Source organism: Chroicocephalus ridibundus, chromosome 4 (genome assembly GCF_963924245.1).
Source record: "Chroicocephalus ridibundus chromosome 4, bChrRid1.1, whole genome shotgun sequence".
In the NCBI taxonomy this organism is placed as follows: Eukaryota; Metazoa; Chordata; class Aves; order Charadriiformes; family Laridae; genus Chroicocephalus; species Chroicocephalus ridibundus.
This window is the reverse complement of record NC_086287.1, coordinates 75179937-75205871: the sequence shown is the minus strand read 5'-3', so window position 1 is coordinate 75205871 and position 25935 is coordinate 75179937. Positions and strand designations below refer to the sequence as shown.

The following is a 25935-nucleotide window of genomic DNA, read 5'->3' as shown; positions in this document are numbered from 1 at the left end:
TAATAACAGCCTCTCCCGCAGGGATCTGAACATGGTTAAAATGCTGGCCATGCCTCCATTTCAGTTACCCTTACTCAACAGAAGAGCAGGGGCGGGGAAACTCAGCCTTCTCAGAATTAAAAGTCAGCAGAACCGGGCCACGACAACATTGTAAGAATGACAGCTTATATATAATAAAACTTCCTCGGTCACAGTTACAGCTCGATGAAGGCCCCCATACGCTTTCAGCTCTCTGGGGGGCTTGAAAAGAGATGCTCCCTCCTCTCAGTCTTCACTTCTCAGAACAGCTTTAGCTACAGCAGCAGAGGGACCCCACCATCACTCCCCCCGTGCCTATCTGCCACTGGCAGTCAGTAGGAGTTACGATTTTTACCAGCTTCCTAGCAAGGGTAGCTATCGGCATGAGACTTCGTAGCCCCGGAGTCGCTTTGTTTGCTGGCCGTAACATCCATTTTACAGTCCCCTCTCCTTTTCACTTCAACCTGGGAAGAAGCAGCCTTGGTCTTCTTCATTATAATGCCAAGCACTTAGATGATGGATGGAAATAATGGAAAACAGTATCTCAAATTTGGTAAGAGATCTGGATGTTAGACTAAAGTCCTCGTAGAACGATTATATTATGGACTCTACACCCAATGCTTTTTTCTTTATTCCTACAACTATTTTCATTACCTTTTAATCTCACTGAAAGTCAAAATAAACAATTTTCTTGACAAAGGCCATAGATAAAGATTATTTAGCAGCTATCTCCATCAAGATGTCATTTCAAGCTTCTTCCTAGAAACAGGGTACTCTTCACTAAAAACACCCATCAACTGTGTTAGGTGCCGAGTTTGTTCTCCCACCACCAGCTGCTGGAGAGCATGACTGTAATTTGCATGACCAGTTCCTGATGCACTCTCTTGCATGAATGAAATCATTGCAACATGCACATCTCTGTTGAAAAGACATAATGAAGCTACAGATTCCGGTACACCACAGTGGGAACCAGGCTAAGGCAACAGTGAGCCCAAGAAGGAAAAAGCATGGCAACAGTAAGCTCTTAAGAGCATCAAGTACAGATGAAAATGTTACTTTTTAATGAAAACTTCCTTTCCAAGGGAAAAAAAAAAAAAGCTTGAAATGGTCCCTTTTAGAAAGTATTGTTTGAAGGCTGGTATAAAGGTTATAAATTTATAATTAATATTGATTGCTTCCAGACAGTATTCCTCTGTTGCTCAGCCCCTTTCTAACCTTCATTGACTGAAAGAAGACGCTTATATTACAGTATTGCCTGATTTGCAAGATTGATCTCCTCTGTACTACAGTCAGCATTGATTCGGTACAGCACAAATTGTTTTTCTGATATATGCATTCCATAGCACTTTTACACAAATACCCACTATTTAAAGTTCTTGTGGAACAACCTAGTCATAACGTTCCTGGCCTACGTGTACTGTATTCACATGGTAGAACCATATTCGCACACACACTGGAATGCTTTTTTCTAAATTAGGTTGTATTCATCCTGAATATAAACAAGTAATTTTTATACATATACTTATGGATGCACTCATACACACACACACACAAGCATAAACCAAGTCTGCACTACCCACTACATATGAAGAATTAACAGTTTGGGTATCTCTCGCATCCAAAAAGCTGTATTAAAGTTATACTATTTTTATATCATTGTCAGTTGGGAGAGTATATACAATAAGTAGTAATTAAATTCACCCCAGACTAATTTTTGAGGAAAAAACCCACACCCTTAAGAGTCAGAGAGTTTGATGAGAAGAAAAAAGAAAAGGTCCATATTGGAATATTATACAGTATTATTACAGTAGTTTCCGCAGAACACTTCTTATCCTGACAGTGAGCTCTGGTCATTCAGACTGAAATGACCAAAAAGAAGAAAACACTAGTGCTGACTCTCTCAAACAAGATGTAAGGCGACAAAGAAACAGTGAAAACCAAGCACCTGCCTCACTGATACCCCTTCAGTGTCCTCACTCTCTTCTACAGGTTGGCAAAGGGAAATGCACAAATACTGAGGAGTTCCTTGACCTGTTCAGTGGCATCAGTTCCAGAATACACCCCTGAAGTAACGGCCTTGCACCAAGCTCCCTGTGCTGGGACACTTGCTCACGGAAAGAGAGCTTTGCCTTCCGCTGGTATGAACCCATTCAGCAGTGCAAGCGTGTCACGTAGCTCAGCACTCCTAAACCCGCGAGGCTTCATACAATCATTTATTTTTACAATAGTCTTTAACTGGGGAGAAGGTCTGTCTTCATGTGTATCATTAAACATTTAGTGTCTCAGCATTCCAACATTTTCGTAAGAGTGAAAGCCATTGGAATACATTATTAATTTTGCAGGCATTAATTAAAAACACTCACTGACTTCAAAAGCATCTTTGAAACAAAAGAATCATGAACAGCAAGGCAGGATTTGCGGTATCTGGTGTGACCAAGCTATGTAAGTTGATAGAAAAACCCCAAAGCATCTTGTAGTCAAAACTGAAACTATGTTAAAAATATGTAGCAGAAGGCAGTTCAACTCACAGGCACTTAAAAACGTCAATGAAAGTTTCTAAATCCTCTCACACCCTATTTACATTAGAGGAGTGCTGTAATTGCACAAAAATATGATCACTTCTGGAAATTCAAGCACAACCTACCAACCACTACTGATTCTGCCCTCAGATGCAATGACTGTGTTCATGAAAATAAAGGTCTGGTGTGCTAATGAAGTCATCAATGGAAGGGATACTGCGTGATAAAAGCAAGGCAAACAAGCCTGACAGCACTCTGAGGGGTTTTTGTAGGTTTTGGGTTGTTTTTTTTTTTTTTTTTTTTTTTTTTTTTTTTTTTTTTTAAAATCAATCAGTTGGGGTTTTTTAGGATACTTAAAAATGAAAGTTAGCATAATGATTATTCCTAAACTGCTGCTATTTCCCCCCCCTCCTTCAAAGTACTGCCATTCTAGTATCTGACTGCCACATACAAGCCATTTTAACTCTTTTCAACAACCTTTGCTGAGCCCTCCTCGGCAAGGATATACCACTTTGTTTTAAAAGTCTAGAGAGAGACTTAGAAGAGGGAATCTTTTCTATGCAGAAAGCTGTATAAATAAAGAACTGAATCTGATCATTTTCATATGCTGCCAGGCTTTGGATGGATAAATGTTTCCAAAGAGCTGGCGCCTCTGTTTTGGGTAGGAGTGGGTGGAATATTGCAGGATTCCCCTTCCCTCCCCCACTGAAGCAGAATCTGGTCTCTATTAAAGGCATTTCAGCTGTAATTCAACTGTCTGAAATATCCTGATTTTATACAGTGTTGCAATTCCTAAAACAATCATTAACACTGATGAGATCCTGTTCCAGGTTTGGCAATTCTGAGTTTTACTGTCCCTGCCAAGCTTAGCAGGAAAGAAAAAAAAAAATAAATTGAAGTTTTAGTAATGATGAAAGGTGTATAGATATCACATTAAAAAGATTACGCTGAGGGGATCTTGCATCTGTGTGTAGCGTAATATACATAAAAACTCTCTCAGCACACTTAGAACCCACCTTTCAAGTACCACCTCTGTAGTGCAACCAAAGATACTATTTGACCTATTGAAATTACACAAGCAGCACGCAATACAGTTTGGGCTAGTGTTTTTATAGCTGTCAGCAATGCAATCATCAGAAGGGTACAAGTGACAAACCATATTTCCAAGCTGACCGAGCATGTAAGCATTGGAAAATTTGATACAGGCCATAAATACATCCATGGGAATGTGCATTTAGGCATTACTGTCTATTGAGAATTGTATAGGATGATCATGAGCACCTTACGTAAGTGCTTACTGATTAAAGTTCATTTGATTCTGCCCAAATGCTGCATTAGAATACAACTGCAGTGAAAGTCAGGGAAACAATCAATGGTTTGGAAACCTGATTCCTCCTTAGGCATGAATGCATTGTAAGTCTAGCTCCCCTCTCTCCCCTGCCCAGCCCCAAAGGATCCTGATTTTTATGCAGTCCCAAGATCCAGAGCACAAAAGCTCATCTGTAAACATTCCAGATATGTGGCCAGGATGACTTCCCCCAAACACACAAATGAAAACTGAAATGTAAAACCCAATTATAGAACTACAAGTAATTGAGGCAAAGATCTCTTGGTTATACATATTAAACACATACAGTAAATTAAAAAATAACGCATGCATAACAAAACATATTGCAATTATTAAGAAAACCTGTATTTGACATCACATAAATTTGAAGCACCTTTTGAGAATGTTTTTCATTCTGCTAAAACACATTTCGAGACAGTAATTTTCCCTTTTCTTCCTTTCTGTAGGTGATCTACACCAGAGCTGGGACAATTGTTTTGAGAGACAACGGGTACTGGCAGCTAATAAGGACATCATTTACTAACAACTGCCTGCTGCCTTATTAAAAGCAAGAGTCTTTTCAGAAGTTATTGAATCCAGCTCCTGCAGCTGGCCAGGGATGTTGCTTTTCGTGTCTCAGTGTCGCAAGTTTTGATGTCTGTCATGATGCTCAATATTACCCCAAGCTCACTGTTAATTGAAAGAGTTTTTGCACATGCTAGCTGCAAATCAGTGTTTTCTACACCTGGAGGAAAGAGCAAGTCTCACAGAACTCCAGAAGTTATTTCAGGAAGCCTCATTCTTCTTTAACCTTCAGCATTCAGTAAGCACATGGCGGCTTCTCTGTAGTAACAGGAGTGGGGAAGAAGGGCACAGCAAAGGAAAATAAATCAAGAAAAGCTTGCAGCAAATTGAGGTCAAGGACATAAGGCCGGGCTTAAAGTTCTGACTGTGTTGTTAAAATTAAGGCAGGCTGCCACGGATCTTCACAAACAGCTTTAAGTTCATTCCACCTTCCTTTTGAACTGCACTGACAAGCAGGTTCCAGCTATGCTGCGAGAGAGAGGGAAAGATTCAGTAATCTAGCTGCTGCTCCAAGGATCCAGTGACAGGGAGGCCTCCACAGCAAGGATTTTACCTTCACTACAGCTGACATCCGACATCTACCTGGATACACCGGGCTTTGCAAGGAGCCGCACGCCAGCCACATCCCTTCAAAGTGAGAGACATTATTCTCTGCATCTGCCTTCTCCCTCTCATTCTCACACTTGCCATCTTCCAATTGTACTTGGAAGGAACCAAAGTTTGTCTAATCATCTCAATTATCAGTAAGGATGCCAGAAGAAAAGCAGCTTAGCAAGAACAATAATCAAATTTTCTAAAAACCTGTGGAGCAGCAGATTGATCGCATTTGATTATAGTAAAGTCAGGCTGTGCTGATGAAGCAGGAAGTAGGAAACAGAGTTAGTAAGGGAAAAAAATTCAAAGTGTATCTGTTTTCTCCCCATTCTCTGCCTGACCTACAGCCTGCCTTAACTTGCCAACTCTCCTTATGTTTTACTCGTCCTCTTACAGCTCTTGCCTTCCTGACATCTCAGAGCAGCTGGTTTCCATTCCCTTTTCTGGCTCCTCTCTTCTTGATCCCAGTAATTTCTGCTCTCATCAAGAAAAAGCAAGATTCAAGACTGTGGGGCCCTAAAGAAGCAAAGAACAAGACAGAGGGAACCACACCAGTGAAACGGAGGAGCAAGACTCCCTGCTAGCAGAAAAAGGTGAGAGGAAAATAAAACTAGCCTGTACAAGAAAGCAGACTGTGGCATCTGATTAAATTCACTGGTAACGTTTCCCCACGGTATGGGATAGCGAGCTACAAAATCATGTGCCCGCAGCTCCTGAAGCCTTTCCTGCGTTCATGAGAAAGGTGTGGGACAAATGTATCGCTTAAAGCTTAAGTACCCACAGATAAGGCCATCTACAGAAAGGAAAAAAAAGGATAAAAATCAGAGAATTCTTACCAAAACTTGAAATTAATTTTGCGAGAGTTAAAAAACAATGCATTTTGCAATTTTTACATGACAACATCAAACAACAAACAGAAAATACACAACATTGTACAAACAGACAAATAAACAGAAACAATCTAAAGTTTTGGGAAAGTACTAACCAGTTACTGACAGCAGCTGTGAAACCCTCACCTCCATTTCCTCCCGATGAGACCTGTCTCTATCCTCGAATTCACGAGTTCTTCGCCGAGCTTCTTCAAAGGCTTGTTGTGCCAATGCATCCTCCTGCTACCAAACCAGATGACACAGAGTGACACACAAGGCAACCCTCCTTTCCACCAGATCACATTTCTTTTGAATATTATGGATCACTTGGCAGCAGAGACAAGCATGTCCTATAGAACCTGCCAGAACACGCATGAGTTCCAGCAAATGCCAATACAGGTTAATGAAATAATACTCACCTGCATCACTGCTGTAGCGATAACCAAAGCTGCAGCACAGCTACTACTAAATACATTTTCAAAGGAGAACTGCTTTTCCAAAGTAGTTAAAAATGCTGCTGTTTTTTTTAAATAAGTTCTCAAAAGTTATATGAAAGAGGCACTACATTTTACTCTGCTTGTAAGTCATTTTGAAGACTGGTATATCTAGATAGTGTTCACTAGCATCATTATATAAATAATGGTAATCTAATTCTCTCTCCTTTTTTAAAAAAAAAAAAGGATCATCTAAGTTACGAACCAAATAAATCCTCCATTTTATCAAAAGCTGCTGAAGGCACATCAGTATGAATATTCTCAATCCTCATGTATCATTTAAATTATTTAAGTTTAGATGCATAAGAAAGTGCAAAGCAGCAGTTATTCCTCCACTAATTTGTACACATTCCCACCCAATGCAGAAGAAACCTGCAGGTTTTCAACAGCCTCATTGCTCATTTTCAACAATGGCTTATGCACGGGAATAGAGAGAAATGAGTGAGCGCTCAAAAAAAACTTCCTTCAAACCGTATTTTTTTATTAGGAAATGTTTTAAATAAAGTGTTATTAACATGTAAACTATTATTAATTGGCTTACGAATTATTTCTCTTTAGAGAAGAGCCCTTTTCGCGCATATTTTGCTCAGAATGAAAATAGATGGCTCTGTTCCTCACCAGAATTTTCAAAGGTTCAGAATGGAGGAGTCAAGTCTAAAGAGGTTCCACAAAACAGTAAGGGATAAACTGTACTGGTTCTCCCTCCTCATAACTCCTCAGCTATAATTACTACTATCTCTGATGATGATCCACCCCCCCATGTTATTTTCAAGTCGAAAGTTTTATTTAAAATAATTAAAAAAAAATAATCCTAACCTTGACTGTTAGAGGACATAAACATGTTGAGAGCCCGACTAAATTTTAATACAGCAAGGGATTAAGTGCATAAATTTTTTAATTTCAGATAAAGCATCCCTAGTCTGAGAGAATGTTAAATTGCTTTTTTTGCCATCGGCACAACCATGCACCCTGCAGCTGCTCTGTGAAATGATGTGAATGAGTGCCCCTCGTGGCCTAGCACAGTTAAATACGAACAGCTGCCAATCAATAACTCCGCACAGCCAGGTCCCCAGAAAGCTACGTTGAGAGGCAATGTTTAAAGCTGCCAATAAGACAACATTTTAACACTACCTACTATTTTTAAGAGTAGAATTTAGCCCATTTATATCTATCTTAATATTCATGCAATGCATAGCAAACCAAGGTCAGACAGTGGAAAGTAAGTTTGTTCTTAATAATGCAGAAGGACAGAGATAAAATAGATAAGCTTGTCTCCCAGATAACTACAGAAAAGCTGCCTTATTTCTAACATACAAAAGCTATGTATGTCTTTATTACCCTTTTTTTTTTAAACAGACTTAAATGAAAGCAGATTTTTTTAATAAAAGACTTTTTGCATTTTACCATCATTTAAAGCGATCATGAAATAAAAGGCTAACATATAGCCTCAGCCAGAATATTTTAAAGAAATGGTCATAACCAAAAGAAACTAAATTAGAAATTCATAGGAAAATAATCCGTACGTTGACATCCAGAATGAACACATGCTGACAGCTGAAACACTGGTTCACTAATGTCTGAGAAAGGGGAAAAAAAAGCATCAGAACCTACTTTTTTTTTTAAATTAAAAAAAAATAAAATTCTGCTCTAACCCTGTTGATGTGTTTTAACAGAAATTAACAAACATATCAGGATCTGGTACAACAGGAATTTAAAAAACAACTTTTTTTTTTTCCTTCAAAAGTCACTCAAATCTAGTAATTTTAGCCTAGCAAATTTGGCTGTATGAAACCCAATAATTTACCCACCTTAGTTTTAATCAATAAAAATGCTCCTGGTATGAATCTACTAAGGAAAAGAAGCAGCAGCAAAACATGAGCCATGTCAAGACGAGAACTGAAGAAAAAAAAAACCCCAAACCCAGAAAAACAAAAGAGAAGCCTAAACACACTCCCACTTGCACTTGCTGCACACATGCCCCCCGTGCAGCAGCCTGGTAGGAAAAGACTTTGTGAGAACAACCATTTATAACTACCCGATATACACGGCAAGAATGCTCTATTACAGAACAGATACAGAAGTACCAGAAAGTCTTTTAATGACAGTCAAGATAAATATCAAACCCAGGGAAAACTCAGTCCCAAACAGGGAAGATATTCAAGCACATACGTAGAGCTGGGTGTGTGGTAGTCCACTGAAGTCTGAACAGGCAGACGAATCAGTAACAAAGACTGCTTAGTAGTAAGTCATTAATAGGCTGTGAATTAAATAGAACGGACACCAGTTTAAACGCTGCTTTATTGTTATGCATGTGGTTTTTCTTCCTAAAATATTTTTGACGTGGTGAAGGACGGTATAATTTCAAAGCATGGCAGCAAAGAAAAATTTAATCTGATGCAGTGTTAGTAAGAAGTGGTAAGAGATGGGAAAATGCAAGATCATTACATTTGTATAAGACCATGCTTTTACTGGAGTGCTGCTGTTCTCTGTGGTGTTTGCTTCTTCCAGAGCCAGGTGTCTGTATATTGTGCTAGCGGAATTCCTCTTGCAGCAGGGTGCTCTCTGGAAAGGGAGGAACTGCTGCCGGCTCCATTCATTAGAAGGCCTCCAGATGGTAATGGCTTACACGGCAGAAATGGCTTACGCTTCCAGAAAATGGGAGAGAGGGGTGCGCATGGGGGGTAGTGAACACCAATGACGCCTCTTATTGCAGAAGATGGTGGGTACCACACTGCATAGTATGAGGCAGTTAAACCCGCTCTGACATCAGTGTTATTTTGGGATCAAAGTCAGCAGTTAGGTCAACTGCCACTAGCAACATTAAAACAGTTTTAAACAAGGAAGCAAAGCGACAGATACAGGAAAAAGGAAACTGAAGAATGCAAAAGATTGCCCGACTGTTTACAATCCTAACAAATACAAGGGTGCAGCTACTTCTTGTGTCTGTACAGTGCCTTATGACACTGGGAACTCTTAGGTACTACTACTGTAGCAAATAAGATGACCAATGACCTCCTCATAATCGCCGAGAAGCACAAACTAAAAAAAATTATACACCTGTAACTGAGTACAAATACATCTCTGTAGATCCACACTGCGTAATACCTACAGCTCAGCACCCTGTACTCAAAACTCAAGAAAGCACTGACACCCCTCACAAAAAAAATAAGAATAAATCACACGTTCAGTGCACAAATACTTTCTGAAGATGACAAAAAGGAATTCAAAAGAGTAGTTAAGACAGCATATACGTATCAGGAAACTAACATAATCCAAGAGCATGCAAAAACATTTATCAGGAAATTAAAAAGAGAAAAATTGAACCCACACCACAGATCACCTTACCACCCTCCTTAACTTTTTTCAGGAACTATCCAATTTTGGAAAAGAGTGACACTATCTCCTTCTGAGCGTACGTCCAAACCAGTGTCCCCTCAGTTCAGAAGCCACATGACTTAGTGTTATGTATTAAACTTAATAGTAACAGATCAAAACCCTGGGGATTTATCTTGCACAGTCCTCAGGGGTGTACATTTGACCTTGCCGTGTAAGCCATTACCGTCTGAAGGCCTTCTAATGAACGGAGCCGGCAGCAGTTCCTCCCTTTCCAGAGAGCACCCTGCTGCAAGAGGAACTCCGCTAGCACCATACGCAGACACCTGGCTCTGGAAGAAGCAAATGCCACAGAGAGCAGCAGCACTCTCAGTAACAGCACGGTTCCTCGGCTTTTCTCATGAATTAACAAAAGGTGGCAGGACTATTCTCAGAATGGCATCTCCTCTCTTTCTAGGCATCCTGAAGAAAGCATGCAGTGCTGTGACAACCTAAAAGATTCTGCTTTGACACTAAGTATTTCTACTTAAGCCAGAACATAGTCACAGTAACACGGGCTCATTAACCTGCAAATTGGTTTCTTAAGTTAGGGAGAGGCAAGGCACCACGAAGCCTACAACTATACATATCTCCATGTAAAATTTGATTTGAATACTTCCAGCTCTTGCTCAGAAACAGAAAAATCTATATGCCCCCCCCGGTTCTGCATGCCTGAACTAGAGCAGTGCTCTTGGTATTTAGGTGGAATCAGAGAGTTCCTGCTTGTTCTGCAGTGACCAACTGTGGCTGTAGAGGACTACAAGGGAAACCCCAAGGAAGTGGGGGCTGAGGAGGAGAGGCAGAGAGTGGAAATAGAAAATGCATCCTTATTTAAATCACTTCCAGTGCACAACTGGCAGAAGCAACCCCCCAGAGGGCACAGAGGGAAAGTAACAGTAATCTGGAAAAACAGTTGGTGTGAATATTAAGTTTTTGCAAAAATCACCCATATGTATGACATACCTGGAGGTGTAACAAAGAAAGACAGAGGGAATCATCAGTGCCACACAAATCAGTTCAATTATTCACGAGCAAGTTGGAACAAAAGGAAGGAGATAAAGAAAGCTCCAATTTTATTATGCTATCAAGCTGGAAAAGACAGAGTTACCATTTAGGAGACACTGAACATTGGTTCAAAATTAATTACTCAAGTTTCCAGAAAAGTTAGGGGAAGTCATGATGACCTTGGGTGAAAAAAGAAGTCTTCAGAGAGAAGTTGGGAGAAAATGGCTATATACAGGTACAGAATAAATTATTAAGAATCATTTGCTGGAGTACCAATACAGAACTTGGGGAGTCAAAAAAAAAAAAGCTGCAAGAAATTGCTCACCCTTCTTTTCTCTGCACACTGAACAAATCCTTGTATTCAGAAGCACTTTGGACCATGTCTTCATATAGTTCTAACATTTCTAATTCATCAAACTACAGAAACGAACTGCTGAGTTCACCACTAAATACATATTGTAAATTGTAACTCTGGTAACTGATGTTACTACATCCAGTTTACTGCCCACTGCAGAGACAGGTGATCTGCATGTCAGCCCACACAAAGCTGGTGCAGCAGCTTTTAATATCAGTTCAGTAGCTTTTTACCAAGCTACATCTTGAGGCAGTGGAACAGGTTGCCCAGGGAAGTTTGTGGATGCCCCATCCCTGGAAGTGTTCAAGACCAGGCTGGATGAGGCTTTGAGCAGCCTGGTCTAGTGGGAGGTGTCCCTGCTCGGGGCAGTGGGGTTGGAACTAGATTATCTTTAAGGTCCTTTCCAACCTGAACCATTCTATGATCCTACCTCAAAAGCAAAGAAGGTCTGTCTCAAGTCTGACAAAATTAAGGAACCCCACAGCTGTGTAAGTGAGACTTATATATGTGATATGCACTTAAAGTGTCATTTCCTCTGTGTTTACTTTGTTCTTGCGCGTGTCCAAAGATTCAGCTGCTAGACAGTCAGCTTGACGGTAGGAAGTAGGTAGATAGGAAGGAAGTTCTCAAGAGCTGCCATACCTTAACAGAGCAGAGTCTACCACTGTTAGAGAACACGTGAAAAAACCCTATTCACCCTCCCCCCATATATAGCAAAACCAAAAGCTACTCAAAAAAAAAAGCACTCTAAACAGCTAGAATAGACTTGCCAGTTAAATTGTTTCCAGTTACAGACATAGCTTTTCAAATACTTTTAAGATTTACTACTCTGTAGCATAGTAACAGTGCTAAATCACCCACAAAGTTGTGAACTACAGATGATTCCTGCCCCTAGTATTTTGATCTAATTAAAACACTAGTTTAGCTAGAATCACATATTTCTGCACTTCTGTATTTTAAGTTTTCTTCTGAATTAGTACTCAAAGTGAAGGCAGAAGACAAGCACACTAGAATGTGTGATCTCTACCTGACTGCATGTTTACTTCCAGAAGAACAAACGTCTAAAGGCACAGCGGTCATGGGCAGACTATCTTACCTGTGCTCTCTCTTCATCAAATTCCAGGCAGCCCATACCATCCAGTCTCTGTAGATCTATCCAGCCTTTCCAGATTACACAGACACCATTGAGAATCATAGGTGCCTTCAAATACACCTGAAATAAAAGCAAAACACATGCTATGAATTTGAAGGCATTTACACACATGCCTGCACAATGAAAATACCGACTCAGGAAGCTCTATATGTATTCTTAGAAGAACATCCAAACCAGCTGGTAACATAAGACTCCACTTAACAGCTTCCCTTGCCTCCTTTCCAGGAACTAATTTTAATCAAGTGAGTGCTGTAACTTCTGCCTACTGTACTGGATGGAATAAATTTAAGCTGTGTTCTCATTTTATAAACTGGCGTGCACCAGGATTTGGTTAGAATTCTGTTACTGCTTTCAGTTAAAGTAACTGTTTTTCTTGTCAGCTTACCTTCGTGTCACAAAGAAAGTGGCATGCTGCCAGACAGGGAGGATCCTTTACAGCACATTTAAATGGTTAAATGAACACATGCTTCCCCCTCTACCCCCAAGAAGCACTGTATTTTACTCCAATACGTGAGCTCTTTCAATAAAGAACAAGTACTACTTTCAGTCCTCCTCAAATCTACAAACTAGTCAGAGTTTAATAAAATACACTATATATACACCATGCTAAAAATAAGGAAGTCTTCCTGTGTTTACTATGGCATTTGTGCTGCTTCAGCTGCAGCAAGGAATAATGCATGAGCTTAAGGCCCTACATCCAGATAATGGTACATGATATAGTGATTTAAAGCAGAAGTATTTCCCCTTCTAAAGACCAGAGATTAATCTCCACACAGGAAATTTAAAAAGAAGCAAATACAACATGAAATGAGTTTGACACCCTATATTTAATGACATCATCCTTAACAAAAAAAAAAAAAACCGCAGCAAAATTACCGAAATTGTAAAGAAAAAAATCAACCTTCAGTAGTTATTTCAGCCTACTTGGCCAGTCAAACCCCTCATGGAACAGACGTTTGTCTATGTTGAATTGCTGGAGAGGCAAACCACGCATGCAAGCCTGCACCCACTTTAGATTGAAAGACTGCCTAGACTTTCAAAATCCCACCGAGTCTCTTTGGTCTCCAGGAGTGGCCCAGCTAAGAAGGGGAATTTTCACACAGCATCTCCTTTAGTAGCTCTAAATTCATCCCCTGGCAAATCCTCATCAGCAAAGTATAATTGATGTTTAGCGCTACAACACATTTGAAAGCACCCCGACTGTGCCTACCTGTTCAGTTCCACACTTACCAGCTAAGAGCACTCAAGCAGAAAAAGGAAAGAGTTACAGGAGCTACAGAAGGAAGGTAAACCTTCCTTATGCAAAGGCCGTGTTGGTAAAGTTAAGCACTGAACAACAGGAAAGACAATCCATGAGTGGAAGAAAGGGAACAAATTACCTGTTTGTCAGTTAGTTTCATGTTATGCTATTTACCAAATAAAATACACATGATCTCTGAGCTTGATTTTTACAGCTTGACACACTTCAGTGTCAAGTGAAATAGTCTAGAAGTTTTCAGAAGTTTTAATTAGCATGAAGTCACATAGTCTAGAAATTTCAATTAGTACAATACGCAGTAGCTCAATAACGAAGAAATAAAGGTTAGTTCAAGTACATCTTCTTTGTATCAGCTCCACTGAGAAGAGCACGGGCTGGTTTTCTGTCCCTGTATTCACAGCCTAGCACATGCAAGTCATCACACCTATGTCTTCCGTGATGCAGGGTGCAGATCTACCAGCCAACAGCCTTTGCGAGCAGGGGTGTCAGAGCCAGCATGAGTAAGATGTGGACTACCAGGAAACCACCTCCCACAGCCCTCATTTCAAGATGAATCATTTCAAACTTATGAAATACAACATTACTCCCTTTCAGCATAGTCTTCGCTCATTCATCTCACAAGAAATAAACGAGGCACGCGCCATCAATTTAATAGATGTGCTTAATTAGTTTAGAAGTGAAAGACAGTTAAAGAGGCTATTAGAATGAAAAGTCATTCTCTTCTAAGAATGCAGAATAACTCAAAAGGAGGGGAAAAAGCAGTATAACCCAACTACGGGCCTATAAAGACAAAACAGTCTGTACTCTAATGCCAGCTACTTGCAAACAGGCATTTTGCTGATCTTCTTTTAGGGTTTACCTCTCACCTAGCCTCCCCTATCCTTCTGGCCCACAACAGAAGCCTGGGACAACAGAAGTTACATAGAATGTCCCACAGATGACAAAATCTAGCTTTTCAAGTTGTCGATGAGAGTATTTTTTGTTTGTTTCTTTGACTAGGAATACGGTGCTGCTACTAACTGCCTCATTTCAACAGCTGCTCCATTGCCTTGGTCATTGCAGCTCCTAGTGCATTATGTGCAGACTTTGTAGCCCAGTGCAGACAGTAGGTAGCCCAGCTGCGGCTGCTGAGGCTCAGTACTTCCAACGCAATGCCTTACACATCACCTGGAAACCTGAGCAGTGCTGGAAATTCTGTGAAAGTCTTCACAAGTCAGAGGGAAAAGGGAAACAAGTGGACAGAGGCGATGTGATTACCGATGCCTACTCTCTGCCCCAAGCACAGTGACCAACAGCTGAGCTGCTGACAGAGCAGCTTGTGAACCACTGGCATGCAGCCTGACCTTTCCAGATAAAGCACTCTGCCTTTGCTCCGCAATCAGAGCCCTTAAAGCCTTACACCACTGCATTCAGTAGGTCTTCGAAACTCAGATAATATGCATTTTTCACCTCTGAAAGGATGAATGCCATAGCAAGATATCTGAATTTTGAAATCACTATATAGTAATTCAAATTTACAATAATTCATATTGAAACCACATGCGCTTATGCAGGAACTTTTCTCTCATTAAAACACACAATAAAGCATACTGGTGCTTTTTCCTGTATTTTAGAGAAATGAATTTAGACTCCTCTCCCTCCCCTCTCCTCTTTCTGAAGAATAGAAACCACCTAAGACTGTAGCCCAAACGGTTTAACCACATATTTCCTTCTTTTCAGATAAAGCCATGCTGGTTCCCTTTCAATTTCCGAACTTAACAGAATTATTAATAAATTACTGTCTCTTGTCTGTGAGCACATGATCTGTTATGGCACCTCAAAATCCAGCACAAAGTTGTCTTTTAAAAACTTTCCGAATTGTCTGTTCTGAAAGTTGCCTTAAGACATTCACAGTTAAGACAGCAAAGGCAAAAGCCACATTATTTTTACAAAGACCCCAACTTCCCCCCTTAATATTACTGAGCTATATAATTTGATTAAAAGTAGATAAAGGGATGTCTTTTTTAGAATAACTATTTCAAGGCGGCATTTATATAATTTTATAAGCCTTGCCCACACCCTCGGGTGCTTTTCATAATACTACCTGGAAGTCAGTCTTGTAAAACTCAGACACTTAGGTGAAAAGCACTAGAGAGTAGTAGGAAGAAGAAGGGGTTGAAAGTCAGGCAATTACCGATTTCATATTCGGTGGACAAATTTAACGCTACATAAAGAAAAACCATTTAGGGACAATCTAAGAGGAAAAGATATATTACACAGCTGTCTGCTTTCAGAGTACAGTCTATCCTATGAACCAAACAAGGCACAGCTTTTTTGACAATGACAGCAGATGCTTGTGTAACTAAGTTAAGCATTATTATACACACACTGAAGGAGGAGAATGAGTTCTCCCTTATCTTGCACTCTCGTTTTCCACACACTAGCACAGCCAAAGCCGATTAGCTTGTTAGATTTTGAGACATAGGTAAATTATCACATACTGGAGTCTGCAATTTTTACTAGCTTCTACCGGCTGAATTTTTGTTCAGGTGGCTGTTATGCAAAAGTTCCATTTCACTTCAAACTACACCTTCCATTTCAGACTCCTACTACAAATCAAAGTAGCATTAGAAATTTTTAAACGAGAAAAGTAAATGTGTTACTTTTACATTGGAAACCAGCTTTCAGTGTTAGAACAAATACTCTGCTTGCTGACTGAACCACCAGCAAGAGTAAACACTCTTATCTTCGAGCATATTATCTGGATGGAGGATGAACAGCATCATAAACACACGTAAACTTCAGAACATGCTGCACAAATATATTAGTTGTTGAGCTGCATTTGTGTGTTCTCGGCCTACCAGCTGGCTTGATCTCAAACACCTCCGTGCCACACCTTCCATATATAGTGGATCTCACCTTCCTTTTTGTACACTTTCAACTAATCTGTTACTTCTTTTCATCTGCATTTAAATGAGCAACCCTCTCCAACTCCAACTAACTGGGAGTTAGCTTTGTTGTTAAAAATAGGCAGGGACTTGGCTCCTCTAACACCATTCGTTCATATTTTAAAAGCCAAACTTGATTTGAATATAGTGAAGCAGACAGAGGACGATTCTCTATGACTTAAAAAAAGCTGCTTTACTTGAGCACAAGACGCAAAACCTCAGTTTCACATCCTATTTTAGTCCTCTAGTAAATCCTTATCTCACAACACCAGAGTATTTAAGTGATGTGCTATAGATATGCTATCTGTATGCTCCATCCACACATCCTGCAGTTACAGAAAGCATTCCTTCTCCCTAAAGCAACCAAGCCGTTTCCTCCCCAGAGATGGCAAACAGTTCTCACCACCCACCAACTCATGAATCAGCACGCTCACAACAGCCACAGATGGGCCCAACTTCACTCCCCCAGAAAACACCCGTCCCCAGCAAAGCGGCACAGTCCCGTCCCTCCTCTTCTCTTTTTCCCAGCACGCTGGGGCAAAACGCATTCTTTCAGAAGAGGCTGAGTTCTGACTCACCGTCTGCCTCATCACACACACACACATCTGCCCATTCAGAGCTGCTCACAGCAGCTGCCTCTCTCTTGGCTGAGCCAAGTACGTCCCTCCCAGCTTTGATCCCACCTTCCCCTGAATCATACCCCACTTTTAAATATTTAAACAGCAGTCTCCCCAGTGACTTCACATAGGAGACGCTGACCACTAAGAAAGAAACAGCTGTAAACATTTACTCCAAGGAAGAAGGATGTTAAATCGGTTACAGCTAACCTGATCATTTCAGCTTCTCTTAACATGGTCTATACACACTGCCGAGTAAAAGGAGACTACCTATTCAAAATGTTCAAATAGGAAATTACGTATTCATCTCTTTCCTTTAACAGAAATCTTAAAGGAGTATATATACATTTTCATAACTAAAACGCAGTGGTCTTGCCACACAGATTTGGCATGACTGTTCCCAAATGTAAAGCTGAGCCAGTGTCTCCCTTCTCAAATACCCAGACTCACTTTCACACGGTAATCAGAGAAGGGTGGCTAGCCTGGGTGTCAAAAAGGGGTCAGAGCATGAGAGGAAGCAATCTATGACACTCCAAAAAGAAAAAAAAAGAAAAAAAGAAAAAAAGCTTTCTAAAACTTTGCAACAGACTTTGTACGCTAAAATCTTCAATTATTTGGGGAACAAAACAGAATAGTACCTTCATTAGTGTAACAACCGAAGTTACAGCGAAAGCTGAGAACTCCACGAAAGGCTTCAGACTCCACTTTTAGATACTGATCACTCATATTTTAAAAAAGAAACTAGTGAAAAACAACCAAGTCATGGACAGAGTTTACAGCATTTATCAGACTTTTAAAAGTTCAATTATGAAATAAAACCTTTGTAACATAGCTTTAACCAGGAATGAAAGAGTAAATAGAAACAGTTGAAAAGAATCCCATTTAGAAACTCACTATGAGTGAAATAGACTTTTTAAGTGTTTTTAATCTTAGAATAATAGACACATCACTACAAATCAGAGCTCAAAAATCCAACAAGTTTAGATCAATCCTTCTGTCACATGCCTCAAAGCATATTATCATTCTTCCTTTAAACACAAAAAGAAAATGTTTTCGAAGTTATTTTGAAAGCTGTATCTTGAAACAGCTTCCACTATACGAAAATGAGGTTTTGTTGAAATTTAGGCCTCATACTATTCTGTAAAAACGCAAAGGAAGTGACACTTCCTGACAAAACAAGAGTCTTTCCTAAACAGTCGTACATGGATGACCCAGCTGTGGCTTTCAAGATGAATACAGCTTCAAGTTTCTCACGGGTGTCACCCACGTCACAACCATACCCACACTGGCACCAGCAGCCCCTCGCTGGCCATGGGACCCCTGGGAGGGAGCTCCCAGGGCCACCACAGTGGGCACAGCACCCCACAGCCCCCAGCACCGCCGTTTCTCTGCCTGAGACCTGTTCCTGGAGCTCCTCTGTCCTATGATCGCACTGAGACATTTCACTTGCAAATTCAGACTGTGGAAATAATTTGGGAAGAGGCTGGTAGGAGCAGGACTGACCAGGCCTGTTGTAGCGTATGAAATATTCTTTGGGAAAAGCCTGTTTCAGCTTTTTACTTCTCTTCTTTCCTCTATGTTACCTACACCTGCCGTAACGCCCACCCAAAAACCAAACAGACCAAAAACCAACCACACAGGCATTAGTTTTTGCAGAACATAAGAGGCGTTTCTGGAAAGAAAGTTTAACATTCAAAATGAAATAGGGTTACTCTATTTCATCAGCTATGACAAAGGTCAACTCCTCAAGCAAAACCAGAAATATTAACAAAACAGTATGCTTGCTAAGAGTCTCCATCTAGACTGCTATGCTTAGAAAAAAAAAAATGGAAGAATATTAAAGTTCCAAATGCAGTCTTTCATACCACAACGTTTTAAGATTACAAAAAGCAGTGGAAATACAAATTCACCGACTGTGAGGAACAAAATATCTAGAGGAAAAGAATTTGCTGAAACACAAAACATCCCATGAACTGCTAAGAGCCTGTACTAGAATTCTAATAGCAACAAGTAAAAAGAGCTGAGCACAGTGCTAACCGATTTAACTATTATTTGCAAGGGTTTGTTGTATATAAGCAGTTAAAATTGTTGTTAAAGATTTTAAACCCCTGTATTTCCCCCCCTATAGAGCAATATATCCTTGACTCATTCTGCTTCTGCTTGAAGTCCATGAATAAAGTTGCAACTATGACTTAATTCCACAGAGCCTTTTAATTTAGTCTGACCCTTATCAAGATACTGTACCTGCCAGACTCAAGAGTCAGAGGGATACAAGTTTGGTTTTTTTTAATCTAAGTTTTAGATTCTTAGATACATTTCCCCTCCCCCTATGGAAACCTGTAAATTTATACATGCCTATATATATATACATGCTAATATATATACACACATGCTAATGTCAAAGGTGATTCAAGATACAGCTTGAAATATTAGATTAAGGAATTTCATAGCCGCCCCCCCCTCCCCCCCAAAAAAACCAAACCCTATGAAAAACCTTCTGCAGTAAATTCCATTCAAGAACACCAGCAAGACAAAAATCTATTTTAGCTCTCTGATTCTAGCAGAAGGTGTTTGGGTAACAAGTGATAGCATTCCCTTGGTGCACTCCCTGAGGAAGTAATGCACTGCAATTCACAACTAGAAAACCATCTCAGAAAATACTCACTACAATTTTCAACTTCATAGTAAAACCTGACAGTCTGGTATTATGTACTTTGGCCAATTTTTAAGTAAGTTTATGTAAGTCGCCCGTTTTTATTACAAGCATCACTAAAGTTTTAGAAAATGACCATCTAGATAAAATTCAGATGCAGCAAATCCATTTTTACAATTCTATGGAGTAAAAATATCCACGTATGGACTCATATTAAAAACATCTTTATAAGTAGTATCAGGGCTGTGAAAAAAAAAAACCCTCTCTCAACACGTTTTCTGTGTTACCAAAATACTACAGTGATGGTTTTTGTTTTGGTTTCTAAAACTTCAAAAAAAGAACAGCAGAAGAATCTTCCTCGCTCTACTGGAGAGGCAGAATTTGCAAGTCACTTTCATAAAACCTGATGTTTTTATGGGCTTTTTGGTTATTATTTGTTAGTTTTTTTCTGCATCAACTATGTAATCATGACTCTTTTGAAAGCAGATCAATGTTTCATTAAATTATGCAGGTTACTACTTCAGTTAACTAAAAAGCAAGTCTAGAACTGAGAACAGATATGAATGTTAAGGATGTCAGAACAGATGTGATTAAAATCTGCGGAAACTACAGCATTTTATTCCTGGATTGAAACCACTGGTCAGTACTTATGCTTAGAAGCTAGCAAAGAAAAAATATTAAAATGCTACTGCACAGAAGTTATACTCATCATTTAATAACAAAAATAAGCCCCCAGACACAGTTCGTCGTTCCAAAATACTGCAATTACTGGACTGAGCAGGAAATATACACTACACGATCAAAACCACCAAATAAACACCAACACGAAGCAAAAAGTAAGTGGCTTCTTGTTTTCACAGTGTCACTACAGATACGTCTAATGCCTCCCAACATGAAATGAGTCTCCTGCTCAGACTCACTCCATTTGCCTTCAAAAAGACAAATCCAACCACATGGCTGGAACTGATAACCAACAAAAATGCAATGAGCAGAATATAAGGATAATCTGAAAGACAAATACATGCTGGGGTTTTCCCCTGTGAAATTTTACAGGGTATTTATCAGTACATCTTTACCACTGGATTCTACATGAGAAAGATGGCTGTATTTTAAATTTACTCCCCTAAAATGGCATGCATTAAGAAAGACCAACTTTTTCTTGCAAGATTTAAAAAGAATAAATGTTTTTGCAGCAAAAGATTGCTAGAAGACTGCTGCTGTTTTGCTGCTGCAAGCCTGCGTGATTGTAACTGACAAACGCTTACGCTCACAAAACCAGTTAACTAACAGAGACACACACTGCTTTCTGCCACGTTGACAGAACATATTTTCCAGAAGGAAATTTCAAAATTGGTTGGGAAATTAGTCCTTTTTCAAGCTTGCAGAAAACCAGCATAGCAAGAAAGCAGTTATAACCAGAAACGCCAGTAGAGGGTTAGAAAGAGAGGTTTATCTGAAACACATCATTTACACACCATGCTACATGTGTGCAAATAAATAGCCTATTAAACCTGTCTTTTCGAACTGAAAATTTGAAGTATGTAATGCAAGTATACTCAACTAGACGATAGGCAATTTTGACAACATGGGCAAGCAACCAATAAAAACCATCCGGGAACAGACCTGAGCAGGAGAGGGGCAAGAAAAGTCGCCTCTTCTGCTCTTTGGCAGTTCTTGAGCACTTTGACAGCCTCATCCTTCCCCCTTAAGCAGGATTCAAGTCTGGAAAAACTGCATGAACGTTTATTCGACAAGCAGTGCTGCATCAAACCTTAAAATAATATGGGTAATTTTTTGTCTTTTGTATACCATAACAACTACGTAGCTTGCATCATCCAATCAAATTCCATAGTGTCATAATTATTCTGTACAAAACTATCAGGTTCTGCAGAGAAACATCATTAGCAATGGCTGGGAATTTTCTTAAACAGAGTAATTAGCACTCTCAGATATATGTTTGATACCAAGTTCTCCAAACAGCAAAATCCTGAAAAAAGATCACCAGTTGTAAAAAGAATGACTAACATAAATACAGCTTTGGTTAGCCAAATGGCAACAAGAATTCTCCCAGCACAAGACCAGGAAAGGACAGAACCAACATTCTGTGATCCACAGGAGAGGGGAATGGATTTAAATCCTTATGCGCTATGTAGTTTTATTCCCTATAAACCACCTACTGATTCATTTTCTTGAAGTTAAAAAAAAAATGACAGCTGACATCAGCTATACTCCCTCAAAAGTTTGATTCTCAAGTTCCAGATATCAGGACAGAGCTTAAAAAATTTTCATACTGCTTCTCTGAATGCTTTGTCAGGAAAGTTGCATCCTGTATGTTTCATGAACAGCCTGTTGTAAGAGCTTTTGAAGTGATTAGAGATACCAGCTTTCTGGTTTGGTACAAATAAAATCCTAGTAGTTTTCCCCCATGACAATCCCCCAGGATACCAGGTTCTGCAATCACATTGCAGGGTACTGTTCTCATTCCCCGAGTTGGGGGCATCTGGACACGAGATGATTGCCCACTGCGTCCCTCTACCTACGTGAAAAAGCTTGCCCTCAATAAATTAAAAAAAATAAAAATCAGAGATGCATACAAGCTTTATAAAGAAGTCTCCAAACACTCTTTAGTAAGTAGCACGAGAAAAATACATTACTATAGCTGTTTTACTTTGTCTAGATGCCTTCCTGCCTTAGTTTTCCTGTTCTTAAGCATTTAAGCACTTAAGCATTCTTAAGCATTACAAGCCTAATACATAGGCTTGTATTAGTTTTTCAAAAAGAAAAAGTACAATAATGCCTCTATTGAAGAATGTACGCTTTTTCCTTTTTTTAAGTCTGTTCTATTTTTTGCAAGAAATACACTATCTGGAAAGACACTAAAAAAATTTCTTCTTGTCACCGCCAACCTGTTTTGTCAAACAATGCTGGCTACTCCTCAACTGCCGTCAAGAGATATTTCATCAGAACAATAAAGCCCCCACCAAGTGTTCCAGAGCTGCTTTCTTCCCTAGATTTCAGACCTAAAAGTACTTGAAATACGTGACAAATGCTTTTTATCCTTGGTCAGTGTATTTCAATAGAAAATTAAAAGTTTAATGACCCTTACTGTAAAAATTATGCCAGGTTTAAGAACCCCTTTTGTCACCTTCCATAGGTTTTATGTTCTATATTTATACCGAGATGAACAGATAACACAAGTTGCATACCCAGAAGTCCCGCGGAGTTGCTGCCTGCAACTAAGCAAAGTATCTTAACATACAGAAAGACGACAGAAGTTCTGCACAGGCACCTCAAGCAGCTACAATTTGCATCTCATATACAAGTCTAGATACTACTCTAACAGAAAATATATAGACTTTCTGCTTAGACAAAACATCCAGCATCAGCTATTCCCCAGAAAACGATCCTTTCATTAGCACTCATCCTCTTGGAAGCGCAGTCTTGTGCAAGAATTCTTTTTTTTTTTTTTTTTCATATTATTGTCACAGTATATATTTCACCAGGCCAACTTGTTAAAAATCAAATATGCAATTATGCAAGCTAATTAGCTCATTTTGTTACTTGTGCTTTGGACAATAAAGCCTGAAGAAACATTTCAGTAACTTTCAGAAAAATGACAGTTTCTTGCAGCAAATGTTTCATCATCTTATTGAATTTTTCTTTTTTAATACGAAGTATTAAGTGGTTTTCACAGAGAAACAGACATTCTCAACAGTGATGCTCTTACTTTTCTCATTCATTTGTAAGACGAGCAGAGAAGCATAATGTTAAAAACTTTGCTTTGTAAGTGGAGACTGATATGCAAACAAGAGGATTCAACGATCCAAGTGTTTGGTTTTCTTCCAGTATCCATGCCACAGAGATCTCAAGTACTGCTTTCATCCACGCAGCATTCATCTATCCTCGCGTATAGCTGGTTTCCAAATGCAAAATTTAGCTCACTAACTCTGGTTTGGTTCCTCTTCTGGGAAACTTTAGGATGATGGTGTGAGTAAATCTGAAGTCTCGTCTATACAACTCTAATAGGTGCATTTAGAGCGCTTCAAGGTAATATATAAAATATGACTGAATAACTGCTTCTACAACATGCAATAAAAACTAACTGAAAGCAGATCTAAAGTACTTGGGACCTACAGAAAGGGTTGATAGGTAGGGATCACAAACAGCACAGCTGTGCTGTAAGTACCATTCACAAGCCTTGTTTCAAACTGGCATGGTCACTGCGTGCACCATAACGTACGAACAAGGCTGCGTGCAGTAACACAAGTACGTGGAGGATGGGAGGAGCGAAAGGATTACGGGGAAAAGGCTGTGGGTACTTGTCACATGAGAGATGCCTGGTGTGACTCATGCTCTAGTGGCAGAGGGCACCCTACGATAAATCACTCTTCAGGAACAACTGGCCAAATCTCACAACGTGTACCTAACAAGCTATCAGCTCAGAAGATCTCTTTTCCCAAAATCCAAGTTCCTGACTGTTAGTAGTGTATAAACAGGATGCAGATAGAGGCATCTCCCAGTTTTGAGGGAAAGTGAATAAGCAAAGATACACTACAACTACTCTGCCTTCAAATGGAGTTTCAATTAAATAGCTTTCCTCTATGCAATAGCAGGTTGTAATGAATAACGCCTGAATGTATCTAGGCAAAACAAGAAAAAGTTTCTCTTTCCTCTAAAGTAAAAACGGTATAGGAGAATGATGTATCCGGAGAAAAAAAAAAGAAAGAAGAAAAAAAGAAACTGATCAGTCTCTACTAAATAAGACACTCTTAAGCACAAATGCAGTAATAGACTCACAAGCATCTATAGAAAATTAGTATTTTACTCAAACCATATAGATGATCCTGGAGGAAAACTGATCAAGGGGGCCATCTAGGAAAGTGGATTATTCTCTCCGACCAAGCCTTTCCAGGACTCCCATCACACTACTCCAAGGAAAAATTAAGCCGTTTAGCCAGGCTGGGTATAAACTGGATACACTACCAAACCCATTTATCTGCTGTCAGAATAACCGCACACTGACTTTCTTGTTTAAAGCTTTCAGAAAAAGCCTGAGAAAGGCAAAAAGGAATGACAGCGATGTGGGCTTCACCAGGGCAACACCACTTCCCTTGGCTGAAGCAAGCACAAGCACCTCAAAGGGCCCGAGCACACTGACAGCTCAGCAGCTGATGCGCCTTCACAGACCACCAGCCGCTCTTCACTCAAGAGCCTCTCCCAGTTCCTACAGTATTTTGGGGTTGTGGGGTTATCAGGTAGATCTGAGTAGGATGATGGACAGCTGTTTAAGGGCATTCAGGAAAAGTAGCAGCTCTGAGGACAGGCACCAGTCAGATCTTCTCTGCTCCACATTCCTGAAGCTGAAACTAAGCCAGAAGTGCAATCAGAATCATTGAATGGTTAGAGTTGGAAGGGACCTTAAAGCCCACCCAGTGCCACCCCCTGCCCTGGCCAGGGACACCTCCCACCACACCACGTTGCTCCAAGCCCCATCCAGCCTGGCCTTGAACCCCTCCAGGGATGGGGCAGCCACAGCTTCTCTGGGCAACCTGGGCCAGGGGCTCACCACCCTCACAACAAACAATTTCTTCCTCAGATCTCAGCTAGATCTCCCCTCTTGCCGTGTAAAATCCTTCCCCCTCATCCCGTGGCTTCCCTCCCTGATCCAGAGTCCCTCCCCAGCTTCTCTGGAGCCTCTTTAGGGACTGGAAGGGGCTCTAAGGTCTCCCCAGAGCCTTCTCTGCTCCAGGCTGAACAACCTGTTTTAGCCTGTCCTCACAGCAGAGGTGCTCCAGCCCTCAGAGCATCTTTGTGGCCCTTCTCTGTATCATTCTACTAGCACAAAGGCAGAAAACAGCAGATGAACATTATAAAAATCTGATGTCAAAATACCATTATCCTAATCCACCAGTGCATTAAGGCACTCGCTAAAAATCAGTCAAGGACTGTACAGAGCTACGCAATGAACCTCAGCTTGACTTCAGATCTGCAATCAACAAGATTGTTCTGCAAGAGAAAGCGTTTATGGCCACAACAGTTCCTGGGAAACAAAATGCCCTCAAGAGACAATCCACAAAGAATGCCAAGATACCCCTTAAAGGTTGACATTTGCTAGTTTTTTTAACTAAGTTACACCTTACATGCCCATATGCCTCCATCACCTACAAACAGCTCCATGAACTTTTGTTA

General features: G+C 40.1%; 1 protein-coding gene across 2 annotated transcripts in view; it reads right to left on the bottom strand.

Annotated features, from left to right (window-relative positions):
• Positions 1-25935, bottom strand: part of CBFB (core-binding factor subunit beta) — a 44950-nt gene that overhangs the window by 9155 nt on the left and 9860 nt on the right. Inside the window, exons 4-5 of one of the 2 annotated variants that reach the window (XM_063334227.1) lie at positions 12235-12351; positions 6029-6155 (exon numbers count right to left, since the gene is read on the bottom strand). In XM_063334227.1, the coding sequence (XP_063190297.1) occupies positions 6029-6155; positions 12235-12351 (244 nt within the window). The remainder of the gene's footprint in view (positions 1-6028; positions 6156-12234; positions 12352-25935) is intronic. The other variant, XM_063334226.1, reaches the window with a different exon arrangement.